Here is a 16,100-nt window from a genome sequence, read left to right as displayed (position 1 = left end):
GCTGATCCCTGAAATGGGACGTGACGTGAAAGGGCACCCGGACACCTTCCAGCAGGACCGGATTGCACAGGGGGGGCTCGACCCCCCTCAGCTCTCTGGCACCCCTACAGGTGACGCCCAGGGGACGGTCAGGGTTGGCGCCCGCTCTGTGGCCCTCCCTGCCCTCCTGGGGTCCTCAGTGGGCGCCTGCGGGGGGCTCTGGTCCTTCGGGCGGCAACCGTGTCGTCCAGGATCGGCTAATACAGTTCCCATCACTCCTGCATTTACGGCTCCCCTTCTCCTGAAGGCACGTGCTGGGGGGTCTTGAATGCTGAGCTGGATAAAAAATGTGGGTTAATTGATGCGGAGACCATATCAAGTCCGGATGATAGTGCGCATCGTTATGCCGCCGGCCTTGGGATGCCGGAGTCCGGGAAGGCAGGGTGGGGCCTGGGCGAGCGGAGTGAAGTGGGGGGTGAGGGTGGGGGGGCTCCCTGCAGGGCGGCGGCCCCTGGGCGCCTGGTCGGGGCCCACAGGGGACGTTTCCTTGGCAAGCCCGCGTTGCCGGGTGGTGGGTCGGCTGGGATGCGGCTCGGAGGGGGCCGCCCGGCTCAGCCCTTCTCCTCGGCCTTTGTCTCTCTTGCCAGATGAGTTTAAGTCCTTTATGAAGCGTCTGCCCAGCAACCACTTCCTGACCATCGGCAGCATCCATCAGCACTGGGGCAACGACTGGGACCTGCAGAACCGCTACAAGCTCCTGCAGAGCGCCACCGAGGCCCAGAGGCAAAAGATCCAGCGCACGGCCCGCAAGCTGTTCGGCCTCAGCATCCGCTGCCGCCACAACCCCAACCACCAGCTGCCTAGGGAGAGGTAGGTGCCCCCCCGCCCGGCGCCCCGCCAGCTCCCACCCACCGCCGCTTACTCTCCCCCGTGCAGAGGGTGCACCTGCGGGCAGCAGGCCGGGCCTTGGGGGGTCCAGACCACCCGTTCCCTGCGTCCTCTCTGGCTTCTCTGCTGCTGGTTTGGGCCCCCCCACACGCCCTGGGTGTCTCCCCGTTGCCTGAATACGCCCTGAACTTTCGGCCTCTGCCCCCGGCCCGAGCCCTCGGCCTGTGGGAGGGAAGCCGACGGTAGCCCTGACTGCTGGGTGACACGATGCTGGGTGCTTCGGATGTATTATCTATTTCATTTAAAAATCACTCAACCAAGCGGATTTTTAGCAGCCCCGTCTTAGTGGTGATGAAACCTGGTTAAGCAGTCAGTCCACTCCCTATCAAGGGCCTCTGGCCAGAGCCTGGGGTCAGGGAAGCAAACAGGGGACAGGCCATGAAAACTTGAAGGAGGCACTCCGTGGCTGGTGTGTGGGTGCAGGGCTCTCCCCGGAGGCCGGGAGCCTCCTTCATGGCCCAGAGGCCTCGCTGGCCCTGCTCTGGGCTCGCAGGACAGAAGCACCTGCTCTACACAGACCTTAGGGTTGATTTGCTCCCTCTGGAACCATCAGGAAGGAGCCAGGATTCAAATCCAGGCTGTTCAGACCCGGTTCCCCCGGCGTGTCTGTAGGGGTGCGTCTGCCCACCCCCTCGAGGCGGCTCGAGTCAGCAGGAGGCAGACTTGGGGGCCGTGCACCTGCTCCAGCCAGCACAGCTGCGCCTCCGTGCGTTCCACATGCAGGGGGTCGTGTTCCACTTCACCGGGAGAGAAGAGTCCGGCTAAGGGGCGCCCGGCGGCTCAGTGGGTTGAGCGTCCGACTCTCGGTCTCGGCCCCGGGCCTGACCTGGTGGCTCTTGAGACCCAGCCCCACGTCCTCGTCCTGGAGCCCTGCACCCCGCGGGAGCCTGCTCGGACCTTCGCTCCCTCCGCCCCTTCCCATGCTCGCTCCCTTTCTCTCTCTCCCAAATATAAATAGATGCGTCTTTCAAAACAATAAGGAAAAGAGTGAGGCTAAGTCCCATCGACTTAACAGATCCGCCGTGGGCCACGCGTGTACACGCACGGTTGTGGGCCCTGTTGTGCGGATCAAAGAACAAGCTCCGAGGGGTCAGGCCATGGTCCAGAGCTGTGGGGCACATCCGCAGTCCCCACCTGGACGTGACAGAGCCCCCAGGGAACATCTACAACTGTCCGAGGACATTGTGAGCCTCGGGGTGGGCGTGGGCGTCCTTTTGCACAGGGCCGTCCCCACCAGAGTTACCCTTCTCCAAGTCGGTGGTGCTGAGGCTGGAAGCCCCGACGTGCAAGGTCCCCGGCTCCACGAGTCTATATACGGGTTCTCCATCACCCCTCGGGCCCGTGCTGCTCTCCAAGCACACCCCTCACCCCTGCCACCTCCACGCACCCACCTGTTTTCCTCCTATTTTTCCAGACTCAGATCAAATGCCACCTCCTCCGTGAAGCCTTTCCTGATGGCCCCCGCCAGCACAGGCGCCCCCTTCTCTAAGTCCCCGTCCACTGCCCGTCTTCCCTATTGCTCCTCCTTGTGCATTCTGGGCTGCGCTCGTCTCCGCCTCTCCCACTCCTGCCAACTCTCGGCCCGTTGCTCTGCGCCCGGTCCGTGATCATCACTCTGTGAACCGAACAGGATTTGCTCTGCCGCTTGCTCCCTCGTTTCAGTGCCGTAGGAGCAGGACCTAGGAAGGTGGTGCAGTCATAGGACGGCTTCCGTGCCACCTGCAGCAGGTGCCAAACCGCCCCCGTGAGCGCCCCCCTGGACCCCACCTGGGCCTCCGTCGCGTGCCCTGTGCCGGGCACAGTGGGGGACTCGGAAATGAACACAGTGAAGGGTCACCCCCTCCCCCGGTTCCGCGGGGCCGTCTCCCCCGTGTCCTCACGGGGCATCCCCTCTGTGCATCTGCTTGGGGCTCACCTCAGTGACCTCAGTGACCTCGTTTCGACTTAATCACCTCTTCAAAGTCCCTCTCTCTGGATAGAGCCACATTCTGAGGCCCCGAGCGTGAGGGCTCCAACATGGGAACTGGGGGGTGGGTATAACAGCCCAGAACTGCAGAGACGTGGTCCTTCGGGGAAGAGACCGTGCGCCCCAGGATTCGCCACACGGGATGCAAACCGGGAGGGGAAGGGTAGCGTTAGGCCGGGACCAGACTTTAAAACGGGTCCATCTGTCGATTTTGCCGGTCGTCAACCTCAGAGGGTGGAGCCGAAGGTCCAAGGCCCCGTGAACGGTGTGGACAGACGCATTTATGAAAGGGGACAAGAGCGTCCAGGTGCAGATCTCAGGGCGCCATCAGTCAGGCCTGGAGGGTTCCAGAAGGAGGGCGGCCCCACAGGCGTTGCCGGGAGGGAAGAGGGAACAGAAACAGTGATGGGGGAGCCCCAGCCCCAGTCAGGGCACTGCATTGAGACCGTGCCTTGCACTGGCCAGCCGGGGTCCTTCGGCGCGTCCCCTCCCTACCCTGGGTGCAGGTGTCCACAGGGTTCCCCATCCGTGCGGGCCGTCAGGCTGCAAAGGTCCCGCCGCCACCGGACCTGCAGACGTGGCAATAACACTTGCCTTCATGTGAAGTGTGAGGACTAAGATCTTAAATTTTTAAAAAATATTTTATTTATTTATTCATGAGAGAGGCAGAGACACAGGCAGAGGGACAAGCAGGCTCCCTGCAGGGAGCCCGATGCGGGACTCGATCCCAGGACCCCGGGGTCACGCCCTGAGCCCAAGGCGGACGCTCAATCCCTGAGCCCCCCAGGTGCCCCCAAGACTAAGTTTTTAAAATTTGAAAAAAAAAAAAAAAAAAAAGCAATGCCTGACTCAGTTAACAGAGGGCTGGGGGTGGCGGGGAGAAGGAGGCGCTGCCGCTGTATCTGCAATCCCCAGGCCAGGCGAGGTAGCTCACTTGCTCCTCGCCGGAACGGCATGAACTAGGTTCCTGTGCCGTCTTACGATTCCTATTTTACAGGTAAAGGAACTGAGGTGCAGGGAGTCTAATCACATGCCCAAGGTCAATAAATGTTAATTATTTTATTGTTACTTCAGAGAAGTGCTTGCCTATAAAATTAAGTGGTAATTCAAATCTAGATAATTGGAGCTCAGGTTATTTTTAAAGAATTATTTATTTATTAGAGAGAGAGAGAGAGAGAGAGCATGCACGTGCATAGGGAGAGGGAGAAGCAGACCCCCCCCCCCCAGCAGGGAGCCTGATGCAGGGCTCGACCCCAGGACTCTGGGGTCACACCCTGAGCCAAAGGCAGGGGCTCAACCGCTGAGCCCCCCGGACGCCCATTCGTGGCTCAGTTTGAGGCATCCTGAAACCCTAACAGTGGGCTGGGAAGCAAAGGGGCCTTCTGGCCATCGACTGCTGCCAACAAACTCAGCCCAAGACTTCGTGGCTCAGAGCCGCACTTTCTGACAACCTCTCCTGAATCTGTGGGTCGTTACGGGGCACGGCCGGGGTCAGTCAGGCTGGCCGGGGCTGGGCTCAGCTGTCCCTCCCACGGCTGGCCAACCGCCGGCTCTGGGCTGGGAGCTCGGCTGGCGCTGCCCGGCAGCCCGCCCACGCCCCCCATCCACGGGGCCTGGGCTTCCCCAGCGTGACAGCCGGGGACTTCGTAGATCTTGGCCCTGGAGGTCAGACAGCGTCACTTCCACCGTGTTTTGGTGGCCAAAGTGCAGCGCGGACTCAGGGGCGTGAGTACTGGGAGGCGTGGGTCTCCGGGGGAGAGCGGCACCTGCCAGGACTGGAATCATTCCTGGGGGTTAGGTGCCACGGGATAGGGTGGGTGCACATGGAGCTAGACGTGACCGTCTGACGTGCAGGGCCAGAAGGCCCGTACGAGCCCTAACAGCCTCCCACTGAGCCGCCGTTGTAGCCAGCAGGAGGGCTGGCCAAGGGGAAGGTTCTGGAGCCCAGCTACCTGGCTGCAAGTCCCAGCTGTGTCCGCGGCTTATCCTGTAACCCTGGGGAAGTCCACACTGGCTCTGAGACTCCATTTTTCTCCTGGGTAACACGGGGCTTATGATAGTGTTTCGAGGATTAAAGGCCTTAATGCACATAAAATGCTTAGGACAGTGTCCGGCACACGGAAAACACGCCGCGCACGTCAGCTATTTTCCTTAAAGATTTTTAGTTTTTTATTTATTCATTCATGAGACCGAGAGAGAGAGAGAGGCAGAGACCCAGGCAGAGGGAGAAGCAGGCTCCATGCAGGGAGCCCGATGTGGGACTCGATCCCGGGATCCCCGAGGTCACGCCCTGGGCCGAAGGTGGCACTAAACTGCGGAGCCACCCGGGCTGCCCGGCTATTTGCCTTATTGTCATTTTACGAGGTGCTGACATTTGGCCTGTAAGGTCTTGGCCTGTGGCAACTCAGCGAGTCCAAGTGTTGGTAACGACGATATGCGTACACGGTACACGAGTGTGCATGGCCCCCGTGTACGTGTGTCTGTGCACCTCTATCCACATGTGTGTGTTCCCTCAGGGATCCACGCGGAGCCGGGTTTCTGTCTGCCCCCCCCCCCCAGTACCCGGCTTTCAGTACTTGCTAAATGAGCACGGCGGACCGACCTGCCGAGCTGGGATGCCCACGTATCCACGCCCGCTGGTCCTCGTCAGTCCTCTGTGTGCATATACGTCATCCAGCCCTCGTCCTCTCTGCACAAACTTGCTGGATCGGACTCCCAGACATCAGCGGGAACTGAGGGGGCACACGTGTGATTAGTTTGCCCGAGGTCACAGGGCAGGTGAGTGGCAGGACTGCAGTTGTCTCACTGGGCGGGTGCGGGCCCCGAGCGCCGTGCGGCAGCAGAGACCCGTAGCTGTGCTTGCTTGGGGCACCCCGTGTGTGGATGGCGATGGCAGAGCAGGGTTGCTCGTTCAGGTCGTGGGGGTGGCGATGGAGCCGGATGAGAATTTCATAGGCTGGGATGTAGGAAGGGGCTTATGCTGCGGTGCTGCGGGACCCTGAGTCCTCGTCTCCGGAGCCCGGGCAGGCTCACCAGAGGGGCTCGGGCTCCGGGCAGGGCTGCACCAGGCACACCGTCACCCACTGTAGCACCACGACCGCCTGCTCTGGCAGCACTGAGTCCTCCCATTTTACGAGCAAGGAAGTTAAGGCACAGAGATGTGGACTGACCTGCTGAAAATCACGCTGCGGGGAAGAGGCAGGATTCCCGCCCCGCGGTCTTCTCCTGTGGCCTCGAGGCTCGTGTCCCTGCTCCCGAGGCGGTGGCCCAGGGGGTTCACACCGCCTGCCTAGCTACTCACTGCGCAGTGATGGAAATCACCCCACGCTCCTTGCAGAGAAGGGGAGGAGGACACAGGAATGGGGAGAGGGAGGAAGAAACGGGAAAAAGGGGCACGGGAGGTAGGAAGGGAAAGGAGGGAAGGAGGGGAGAGGGAGTCGATGGAGCCCCAGCAGGTCAGCCTGGCCAGTGCTGAGTTCGGCAGGCTTCTGTGCAGGCCCACAAACGCCGACTGACTGACTCGGCCTCCCAGCCCAACGCCAGGCACTGGGAGGCACCCAAAGAAATAAGCAACAGGGCCTTTGTCCTCAAAACATCATTATTTAGGGTCAGGGTGTGCTTCTGAGAAGGACAAACTTTCCAGGACAGACTGGCTTTGAACCAGAGGACCTGAGTTCGAGTCGTGGCCAGAACTGGTCTGTAGCAGGTGCTCCAGAGAACACGGGCTGCAAGACCTGGGCCTTGCCGGGGCCGACGCAGCCCCGGTGCCGAGCGGCTCCGTCCCCTTTTTGTTTATGGGAATTCTGACTCCGTGCTCACTTGGGAAAATAGGGGGATCTTTTTTTCCTTTAAAACAACCGGACTCAGTGCCCGCGAGGTCTTGCCGGGCTGTAGGAGACGTATCCCTGGGAGAGACTGAGACAATGACAGTTCAGCTCCCAAAGGGTGTCGGGCCGGCAGTTAAACCTTAGTCAATCTGAATGAGTAGCCGGTAGTTCAAACCACGATCTCTCGCCCTAGATGACAGTGGCCTTGTAACCGTGTCTCCCAGAATCTGCTGCGCCCACTTTGCCATCTGTGCACCTCGAGGAGGTCAGAACCCCACCTGAGGTGGAGGCCACCACCCCCCGGCCTGTGGCCTCCCCGCTCAGCCTTCGGGGACTGACCCCGGCCTCAGGAGCAAGCGCAGCATCTCCAAGGAGCCTGCGGGGCTGCCCACCTCTTCCCTGCCCGTCTCTTCTCGGCCCTCACAGCCCAACCCGCCCCCCCATCCTCCCCTAAGTACCAAGAGTCGTCCCGCTCCACGGCGCTCCGCACGGGCCGTGCCCTCTGCCTGGAACGGACGGGCTTCCTTTTCCTTGGCCACACTGCGCCCTTCAGATCTCCGCCCCAAGGGCTGTGTTCCTTGCGCTGAAAGCTGCTGGGACCTGTTTGATAGGCTCACCTGACCCCCGACTTCCCACGTGAAGCCCCACACCTCAGGTTGCACTAGCACCTTTGCTTACAGGTTTGTGCACGCCTCGCGTCTCCTGAGCGACCGTCAGCCCTGGGCATGTGTCTGTGCCCATGTCTTGGACCCCGTCGTTTTATTTTTTTTATTTTTTATTTATTTATTTATTTTTTTAAAGATTGTATTTATTCATTCATGAGAGACACACAGAGAGAGGCAGAGACGCAGGCAGAGGGAGAAGCAGGCTCCCTGTGGGGAACCCGACGTGGGGCCCGATCCCAGGACCCCGGGGTCACGCCCTGAGCTGAAGGCAGACGCTCAACGCTGAGCCCCCCAGGCGCCCCTGGACCACTCTACCGTCCTAACCTCCCAGCGTGCTAATCGGCACACAGTGGCTGTTCAGAACACATTGTTCACTGAATGGACAGGTGAATTATTTTCTACTTGGCAGGGGTTCCCAGAGGCACGGCGACGTGATATCGTACAATCGCGTCCCGTCGCCACATAAATGATTCAAGGATTTTTCCACGCATACCGCGCATGGTTAGAATGTCCCCCGCCCCCGTTCGTAAGCGAAGAAACGGAAGCCACAGGGCGTTAAGTGACTTGTGCAAGGTCTCTCGGGGGCTTGGTAACTACGCCAGGATTAAACCTGAGGCCCTCGGACTGTGGCTGCGCCAGCAGCGTGGTCAGATGGAAACTGCCGAGAGAGCGTGTCTCGGGCTGCCCTGGATGCAAATCCTCCAAGCGTCTCTTGCTACATATGCGACTTTGTGAAACGTACCGTATTGAAGACAAAAAGGAAACAAAGGAGGACAAACATAGGCATTTGCCAGGATCTATGAAACGGAATGAGGTGGAGAAAAGCCCGCAGCACTGGGTAGGTCCTTAACGTCAGTGGGGTTGGCTGGCTCTTTCCTGCATGCTGTCTCCTGGCTTGCAGAGAGGTCATCGAATATACCGCAAGGCAAAGCGGATCCGCGGCACTTTCACTTGAGGGCGGGCGGCATAATCATCGGCATTTTCCGATGACTCTGGGTCTTTGGTTTATTTTTATGGCTCATCCATCGTCGCGTGGCCTTGACCCGGCAGCCCGGGCCTTCACCACGCACACTGTAATTATGCATTGTTGAGAGGAAAATCTCTTGGGGGCGTCCACCTCAGGCTCGAACCCCAGGGCCGTAGCTTCTGAACCCATGTCAGCTTTTCACATATTTCCTGCTCCACACGGTGTTTAATTGGTATCTATGGAAAGATCCTGGCGCCCAAGATGATCGTTAGCTTTAGGACGATGACCCTCGGTATCCACAGTGGTTTTGATTCTTCTCTCTGAGCCCTGTGCTTACTCGCCTCTGGATTTCATCTCCATAGGCTCCCGCCGTGGGGCGGAAGGACAGGACTTCTTATATTGTATTGAACAGGAGTCAGGTTCAGTTTATTAGGCTGACAGTCTCTGCTCCGCCACTTATTAGAGGTGTGACCTCCACAAATCTCTAAACCTGCCCCAACACTCCGTTTCCTCATCTGTATGACCAGGATGATGAGACTAGCTACCCTGTAGAGTCGACGTCCCAGTCAATTTATAGGATACGTGTGGAAGCCCCTCGTGACTTATAACGAAATATGCAGATGTGACACTGACATAATCATCACGCTGGTGGTAAACCCTCAGTGTTTGATGAGGACGCTGTCTCTGCCTCCAAGAAACATGTATTTCCACCCAAGAAGACCAAGCGTGAGCCCGACCACATGTGGCAACATACTAGAGAGGCAGTGGGATTCACGATACCGAAGACTTCACACTCCGGAGTCCCATAGGCCAAGAAGAAGGTACAGTAGCTAACAATGCAAATTTGGTACAGTATCAAGGTATCCGAGCTTCATTTTTCTCATCGGTATGCTAGAGATAAAACTAATACCTAATACCTAATCAATAAACCATTGACGTTGGAAAATCAATAGAAGAACGTCTATGCCATGTTGGGCTTAGGGTAAAATGCCAAGGCCCCCAGTTCCTTCCTTACCAGACAAAATTAGAAACCGATAATTTGTCAGTTAATTGAGAAAGTTAAAAATAGGGAATCCTAAAATGTACATATATGCCGCACATACATAAACACATTTTATTTTAACTTAAAATATATACATGCATATTCCAGCCAGCCTTTTGAAGTAGGGCCAGAATCTTTTCTGAGGATGCTGGTATATTCTATTTGACATTTTACTGGCTTTCTTGCCTAAACCACACCCATAATTGTATAACATTTCCAACCTCAGTTTATTCAAAGTGGAGCAACAGCTTAAAGACTCTTAAGAAACAATCTAAATGTTTATAGATTTCCATGCCCCGGTCCTAATCATTTTCAGGTACTTCCCCTTTATTTAAATCAATGACATTTTTTTTTTTCCTCCAGCAAATGTCTTTCTAGAATCTGTTCATGGAATTCAAATTAGTTTCCACAGAAAAAGACAGCTCGTGTTTAATTGATTTATTTGACTTTTACTTCCGTGATATAATAATGGCAAATGCAACTGGCACAAGCAGATGTGGGAACAAGTGTGCTCTTTACTTGGAGGGAGGAGACGCGTGTGGGCTTCGTGGGAGCATAACCAACCCGTCGTGAGCATCTGATAATGATCCCACTATCCCGTCTATCTGGCGGGAGGGACGTGTCCGCTGTGTGGCGAGTCGCTCGCTCGGAGGTCAGTCCCGGGAGCTGGTCCCGAGAGAGAAGCTTAGGTCCTCCTAACTTGCCACTCTCGGTGGAGCAGCGCGCACAGGGTCCTACAGGTAAGAAAAAATAAATAACGATAATAGCAGTTAACCCACGTGCGGGGCACAGGTGTGGGTGCCTTTCGGATATTGGCTCATTGAATCCTTACGACAAGCCTGCAGAGTAGATTCTACTGTGGCTCCCGTCGTAGAAATAGAGTCTGAGTAGCAGTAGAGGTGAGAAGGGAGAGAAATAGGTTCCTCCTGGGGAGGACTGGAGAATCCCCTTGCCTCTTTGCCCGGATTAATCTGTTCCGCCCTTTAACTTTCAGACCACTCCCCCATTTCTTAGGGACGCTTGCCCTGACACGCTGGACCACTTTGCAGTGCCCTGCAGGGTGTCTCCACTACATCCAGCTTTTTTTCGAGCAATTGGCACGTCCGCAATTGCGTGTCTCATCCCAGACTTCCCCGTCTTGACCACAGATTCCACGAGGGCAGTGACCGGTGCCTCCCCCCCACCTCCCAGGGACGGATAGAGCTGCCCGGCCCGCAGCGATACAGTGCTTGATGAGGGAGCCCTACGGTGCAAGCTGCAGGATGACGATGCTTTGCGCTTGGCGGAAGGGGGCGGGGGGAGAATGGCTTTCTATTCCAGAAAATGACATATAAAGCATTGACTGGAAGATTAATTTCATCCGGAATGGGAAATCAGAAAACAGAGAGTGCAAGGGAAAAAAAAATACAAAAGAAAACAAAACCAAACCAAAACCACGAGTGCTTGGGCTTTGGAACCAGACAGTCTGGCGTTAAAGCCTGGTGAGCTGTGTGCTAAGTGTCTTCCGGGCCTCTAAGTGCCATCATCTGTGAAATGAGGATAAATAACAGGACTTTCCTCACCAAGGTATTGTAGAGATGACCCCAGATGTACCTGCCGTGGTCTTAGCATATAGTAGGTGGTCAACTAACGTGAACTCTCAGCGGGTTCGTCTTGTTAGTGAATAAGGTTAGACCCATACGTTGACGTGAAACGGTGGGGGAATTGAACACCTAACTGTGGAACTTGTGTGTCACCGCTTCGCTGATGAATAGCTATTGGGAGGGGAAAAAATCAGAATGCCGTGGTTTAGTAAGTGTTCTCGGCTAGCCGTTTGAGGTTGGAGCTGGAGAATCCACGGGGCTCCTCCCCCACGTGTAAAAGGGGTCAGTATTTCTTCGTGGGTTGACATGACTTTCCCACTGCTCTGTGGATCCACCATGCGGTGGCTCTCAAGCCGGAACGGGCATCGTGATCACCCGGGGGCTTTCTGCACCTAGACGACCGGGCCCCACCCGCCGGGTTTCTGATCCAGTCGACCTGGGATGGTCCCTGCATCCCACGTGACACTGATGTCCTCATCTGAGGACGGCGCTAACCTCCGGATTAGAATAGTCCCCTTCACCGCCGCGAATACAGGGTCCCCTCGCTCGGTAGAAACTGAGCAGAAATGAATTCCTCTAAGTGAATCGTATAGGATGCTGTGATGGGCGGCGGGAGAGGAAGTGATGTCTTTGGTTGAAAAAGTTTAGAAAATGTTGAATTAAAAAAAAAAAAAAACTGGGATCCCTGGGTGGCGCAGCGGTTTGGCGCCTGCCTTTGGCCCAGGGCGCGATCCTGGAGACCCGGGATCGAATCCCACGTTGGGCTCCCGGTGCATGGAGCCTGCTTCTCCCTCTGCCTGGGTCTCTGCCTCTGCCTCTCTCTCTCTCTCTCTCTGTGACTATCATAAATAAATAAAAATTAAAAAAAATAAATAAATAACGAGAGATGGGGTCACTTACATCTATTTTTTTCAAGCTTACTTGGCCACAGGACCCCTTCTGCTTAGAGTCTTTCAAGAGATTGGGTTCCTCGGTACAGGGCCGTGGAAGACAGCGCTTTACACCAGGTGAAGAGGCAGCGACCCAGAGTGCGTGCTGTGGTGCCTCAGGTGTTCCTCCCGTCAGCAGGTCCTCATCCTTCAGCGTGTCTGCTTTGACTTGAGTTTCTAACACCTTCTGCTGAAGCAGGTGCTAATGGCTTTGTATCCCAGCAGGGACCAGTCCCGCTGAGAGGTGGCACGACTGCTAGCCAGCAGCCGCCAAAGTAACAGCAGGAAGGTACTCGGTTTCTGGTATAATTAGAGAATAAATTTACCCCATTAGGCTCGGGGACATTCCTAACCTTTCAAAGTAAACTGAGACAAATGCCTTATGTACAGGCTACTTTACTTTGCAGAGGGCTTTCCATCGACGATTTCCTCTGATCCTTACATGTGATAACCTGCCTGGGAGCTGCAGCCAGGACTGGTCTCCCCATTTACAGGTAAGAACACTAAGGCTCAGAGAAAGTAACGATGGGCCCAACGGTCTGAAATGATGCTCCTCGTGTCGCCCTCCAACCTGGCCGTAGCCTTTTGTTCTTGTCCAAGCATTTGCACTAATATTCGTCCCAGATCTCCATTTACGCGTCCATCCATTCCTTCATTCCTCAGATATTTAGTGAGCGCCGACTCGGCGCTGGGCACTATGCAAAGGGTAGTGGTGGAGCCCTAGAGGAGACGGGGCGTAGGGCACGGAAGCCTTGAAACCCGGCACGTCAACTAGAGCTGCCACGGGACCAGTCTCAGGCCCGTGCTTTACCTTGGGAATCTGAGGCTCAGGCAGGTGAACGACCTAGAACCATGAAATCATGAACCGTCAGAGCCATCAGGGAATCGAAAAGAATCAGGTTATCAAAGAGTAAGATGAAAGCGAGTGGAGAAGTGCGTTGGCCAGAGACGCCGTGTCAGTTCGGTCGTGCCGTGTAACAAAGTACCGCAACTTGGAGGCGTAAAGCCACGGGCATTTACTGCGCCTCAGTTTCCTCGGGTCGGGAGTCCGGGCGTGGGATACCTAGGTCTCTTGCCTTGTATGTCACAGGCAGAAGTAAAGAGGTGGGGGTTCTGGGGCAGAGCCCACTTCCACGCTCATGCGGGTTGTGGGCAGGATTGAAGTCATTGTGGTTGGAGGACTGACGTCACTGTCTCCTTGCTGGTTGTTGGCCGGGGTTTGCTCTTGTTCCCCCGAGTCTGCTCCCCAGGCCCTGCAGGAGGACTGCCCCCAGCTCCGAAGGAATGAAGGTGCCGCGGGTCCCTCTCGTGCATCCGCTCTCAGAGCCCTCTCCCTGCTAACGGCCGGAGAAAGCTCCGTGCTCGTGTCTGATCGGAGTAGATGCACCTGGATGGTCTACGTGTTTTGGGGTCGACTGTGCCAAATCGCAGACGCACTTGTGGGAGAGATGGCGTGTTATTTTCACAGGTCCCGAGGACTAGTGCCTGGGATCTTGGGGAGCGAGGGGCCTAGTTAGACTCCTGCCTCGTATTGTAACACAGGCTGGTAGTGAGGGAAAGGGCAGGAGATGGCCAGAGTCCTCTAGGGGCCATGGGATGTACCAGTTTGAATATCTGATGCTGTGTAGTAAGTTGACCCAGCACCAGCCGTCATATCCCGCCCATGATCTACGGGTCAGGAACTTGTGCCACGACGGCCGACCCATTCTTCTGTTCCACGTGGAGTTGGGCTGAAGTCACCCGGCCGCTGGGTTGGGCTGGAGGTTCCAAGAAACCTTCTCTCACGTGCCTGGAGCCCTGGAAGGGATGGGCAGAGGTGGGCTCAGCGGGGCCCCTGTCCCTCCCCAGGCCTCCCCGGTGTGACCGCTCCACCGGGGGACCAGGGGTCAGACTGCTGGTCAGTGGGCTCAGCTCCTAGAGGAGCTCTCCAGGAACAGGCGGCAGAGGCTGCAGGTCTCTGAGACCGGAGTCCGCATGCCAGGTGGATGGCTGCTGCGCCTCCCAGGATTGTTCGGGAAAGTGGTAGGACCAGCCTCGCTTGCAGGGGACGGGGATATGGATCCGCTTCTGAGAGGATCTGGGGGCCGCCGGTCACACGCAGTGGGCCTTGCTCATTTTTTTTCAGTGCAATACGTTTGAGTAGAAAGGAGGCTGTGCTCTTCGGAGACCTTGCGAAGGAACGCTTTGTAAGACAGGGTCTCCCTCTGGAACCCTTCGGCGTGTTCGGTTCAGGGTTCCTGCCCCGTGATGCGTGTCTCAGCCCAGGCAGGGCCTACGCCGTGCGCATCGTTGTTTTGTGTTGTTTTCTTGGAAGCCGGTTAAAGGGAGAGAATGTTCCATAATATGATTTCATTATTTGCGGGGGCAAACGTGTAGCGTAGGTCTTGGGAGCTGAAGGAAGAGGGTTCCTGCAGTCACCGAGCATTTCAGTTGCGGGATAAATCCCAGTGTGAGTGTTCTAGAATCAGGGAAACACTACTGGACCCCCGGTGAGACAGACCCAGCTGGGAACTGCCTTGATGAGGCGACCTCCATAAACTCTTCTGACTAGTGGGCCCCGCTGACGGTTTTCGTCTCTGGGAATTCGTGTCGGTTCAGATCCGGGGGCGAGTAATCCCTGAGAAGTAAGAATGTTTCCCGGGTGGCAGGGTACTTGTAGGGGAGGCTGGGGGCGGGGGGTGAGCGGGATTCCTGTGAGGTTCCTCCTCCCGGGGATGATTCTGGCCCTGGGCTCCCAGGCGCTGCGTGCGAGCCGTCAGGCAAGGCCCGTGACCCGCGTGCGCTCTGTTTCCCGTGGACCGGGCCTCGTCTGAGCATCCTTCAGCCCCGGGATCCTGAAAATCTGTCACTCTAAACCCGCAGACAGCCCTCCCCGGAGTCAATTGCTACTTTGATCGTCCCTGACCTGTTCAATGTGTGCGTACGTGTATGTGTCTGGGGAGAGGGTAGCAATTTGGCGACAAAGACCTATTCTGAGTGCGCACTAAACTGTCCTATTAAGGAAGAGGTACGAGCCCGCGGAGAACCCCCCTGCCGGCTCGGGGCACGGCCTGCCAATCACGAGGCCTACGCGCGCCCTCCCGACCAGGGGCACCGAAGCTTTTAACCAAGGACGTCTTCGGCATTTCTTTTCTGTCTATGGGGGAGACAGGAAGGCAGCGTGAGGTGGGGCCCGCGGCACCCCAAGAGGTGGAGCGCCCGCCGGCTTTGGGTGTGAGCGATGCGCAGGGCTCGCTCTAACCGACCCCACTACACGTCCCTGCTTGTCATTCCGCGCTCCTGGCGAGTAGGGCCGGTGACTCACTCGGCTGACGTAAGGCAAGAAAATAAGCATCTTCAGATCCTTTCTGTTGTTTTTAGTTTAGTTGTTTTTTTTCTTCCTTCCTTCCTTCTCTCCCTCCCTCCTTCCTTCCCTCCCTCCCTCCTTCCCTCCTTCCTTCCCTCCTTCCTTCCCTCCCTCCGTCCCTCCCTCCTTCCTTCCCTCCTTCCTTCCCTCCTTCCTCCCTCCCTTCCTCCCTCCCTCCTTCCCTCCCTCCCTCCTTCCCTCCCTCCTTCCTTCCTTCCCTCCTTCCTTCCTCCTTCCCTCCCTCCTTCCTCCCTCCCTTCCTTCCTTTCCTTCCCTCCTTCCTTCCTTCCTCCCTCCCTCCTCCCTCCCTCCCTTCCCTCCCTCTCCTTCCTTCCTTCCTTCCTTCCTTCCTTCCTTCCTTCCTTCCTTCCTTCTTCCTTCCTTCCTTCCCTCCTTCCCTCCCTCCTTCCTCCCTCCCTTCCTTCCTTTCCTTCCCTCCTTTCCTTCCCTCCTTCCTTCCCTCCTTCCCTCCTCCCTTCCCTCCTTCCTTCTTCCTTCCTTCCTTCCTTCCTTCCCTCCTTCCCTCCCTTCCTCCTTCCCTCCTTTCTTCCCTCCTTCCTCCCTCCCTTCCTCCTTCCTTCCTTCCCTCCTTCCTCCCTCCCTTCTTCCTTCCTTCCCTCCTTTCCTTCCTTCCCTCCTTCCTTCCTTCCTTCCCTCCTTCCCTCCTTCCTTCCTTCCTTCCTTCCCTCCTTCCTTCCCTACTTTCCTTCCTTCCTTCCTTCCTTCCTTCCTTCCTTCCTTCCTTCCTTCCTTCCTTCCCTCCTTCCTTCCCTACTTTCCTTCCCTACTTTCCTTCCTTCCTTCCTTCCCTCCTTCCCTCCCTCCTTCCCTCCTTCCTTCCCTACTTT

At 56.8% G+C, this 16,100-nt stretch overlaps 1 protein-coding gene across 4 annotated transcripts in view; it reads left to right on the top strand.

The window, feature by feature from the left end:
* The window catches only part of BRINP1 (BMP/retinoic acid inducible neural specific 1), a 169,891-nt gene that overhangs the window by 141,025 nt on the left and 12,766 nt on the right, over positions 1-16,100 (top strand). For all 4 annotated transcript variants that reach the window (XM_038553236.1, XM_038553235.1, XM_038553237.1 and 1 more), the window contains one exon: positions 627-849. In XM_038553236.1, the coding sequence (XP_038409164.1) occupies positions 627-849 (223 nt within the window). The remainder of the gene's footprint in view (positions 1-626; positions 850-16,100) is intronic.

Source organism: Canis lupus, chromosome 11, assembly GCF_011100685.1.
Source record: "Canis lupus familiaris isolate Mischka breed German Shepherd chromosome 11, alternate assembly UU_Cfam_GSD_1.0, whole genome shotgun sequence".
Taxonomy (NCBI): Eukaryota; Metazoa; Chordata; class Mammalia; order Carnivora; family Canidae; genus Canis; species Canis lupus.
Note: the sequence above shows the minus strand (reverse complement) of the source record. Positions and strands in the feature narration are given on the sequence as shown.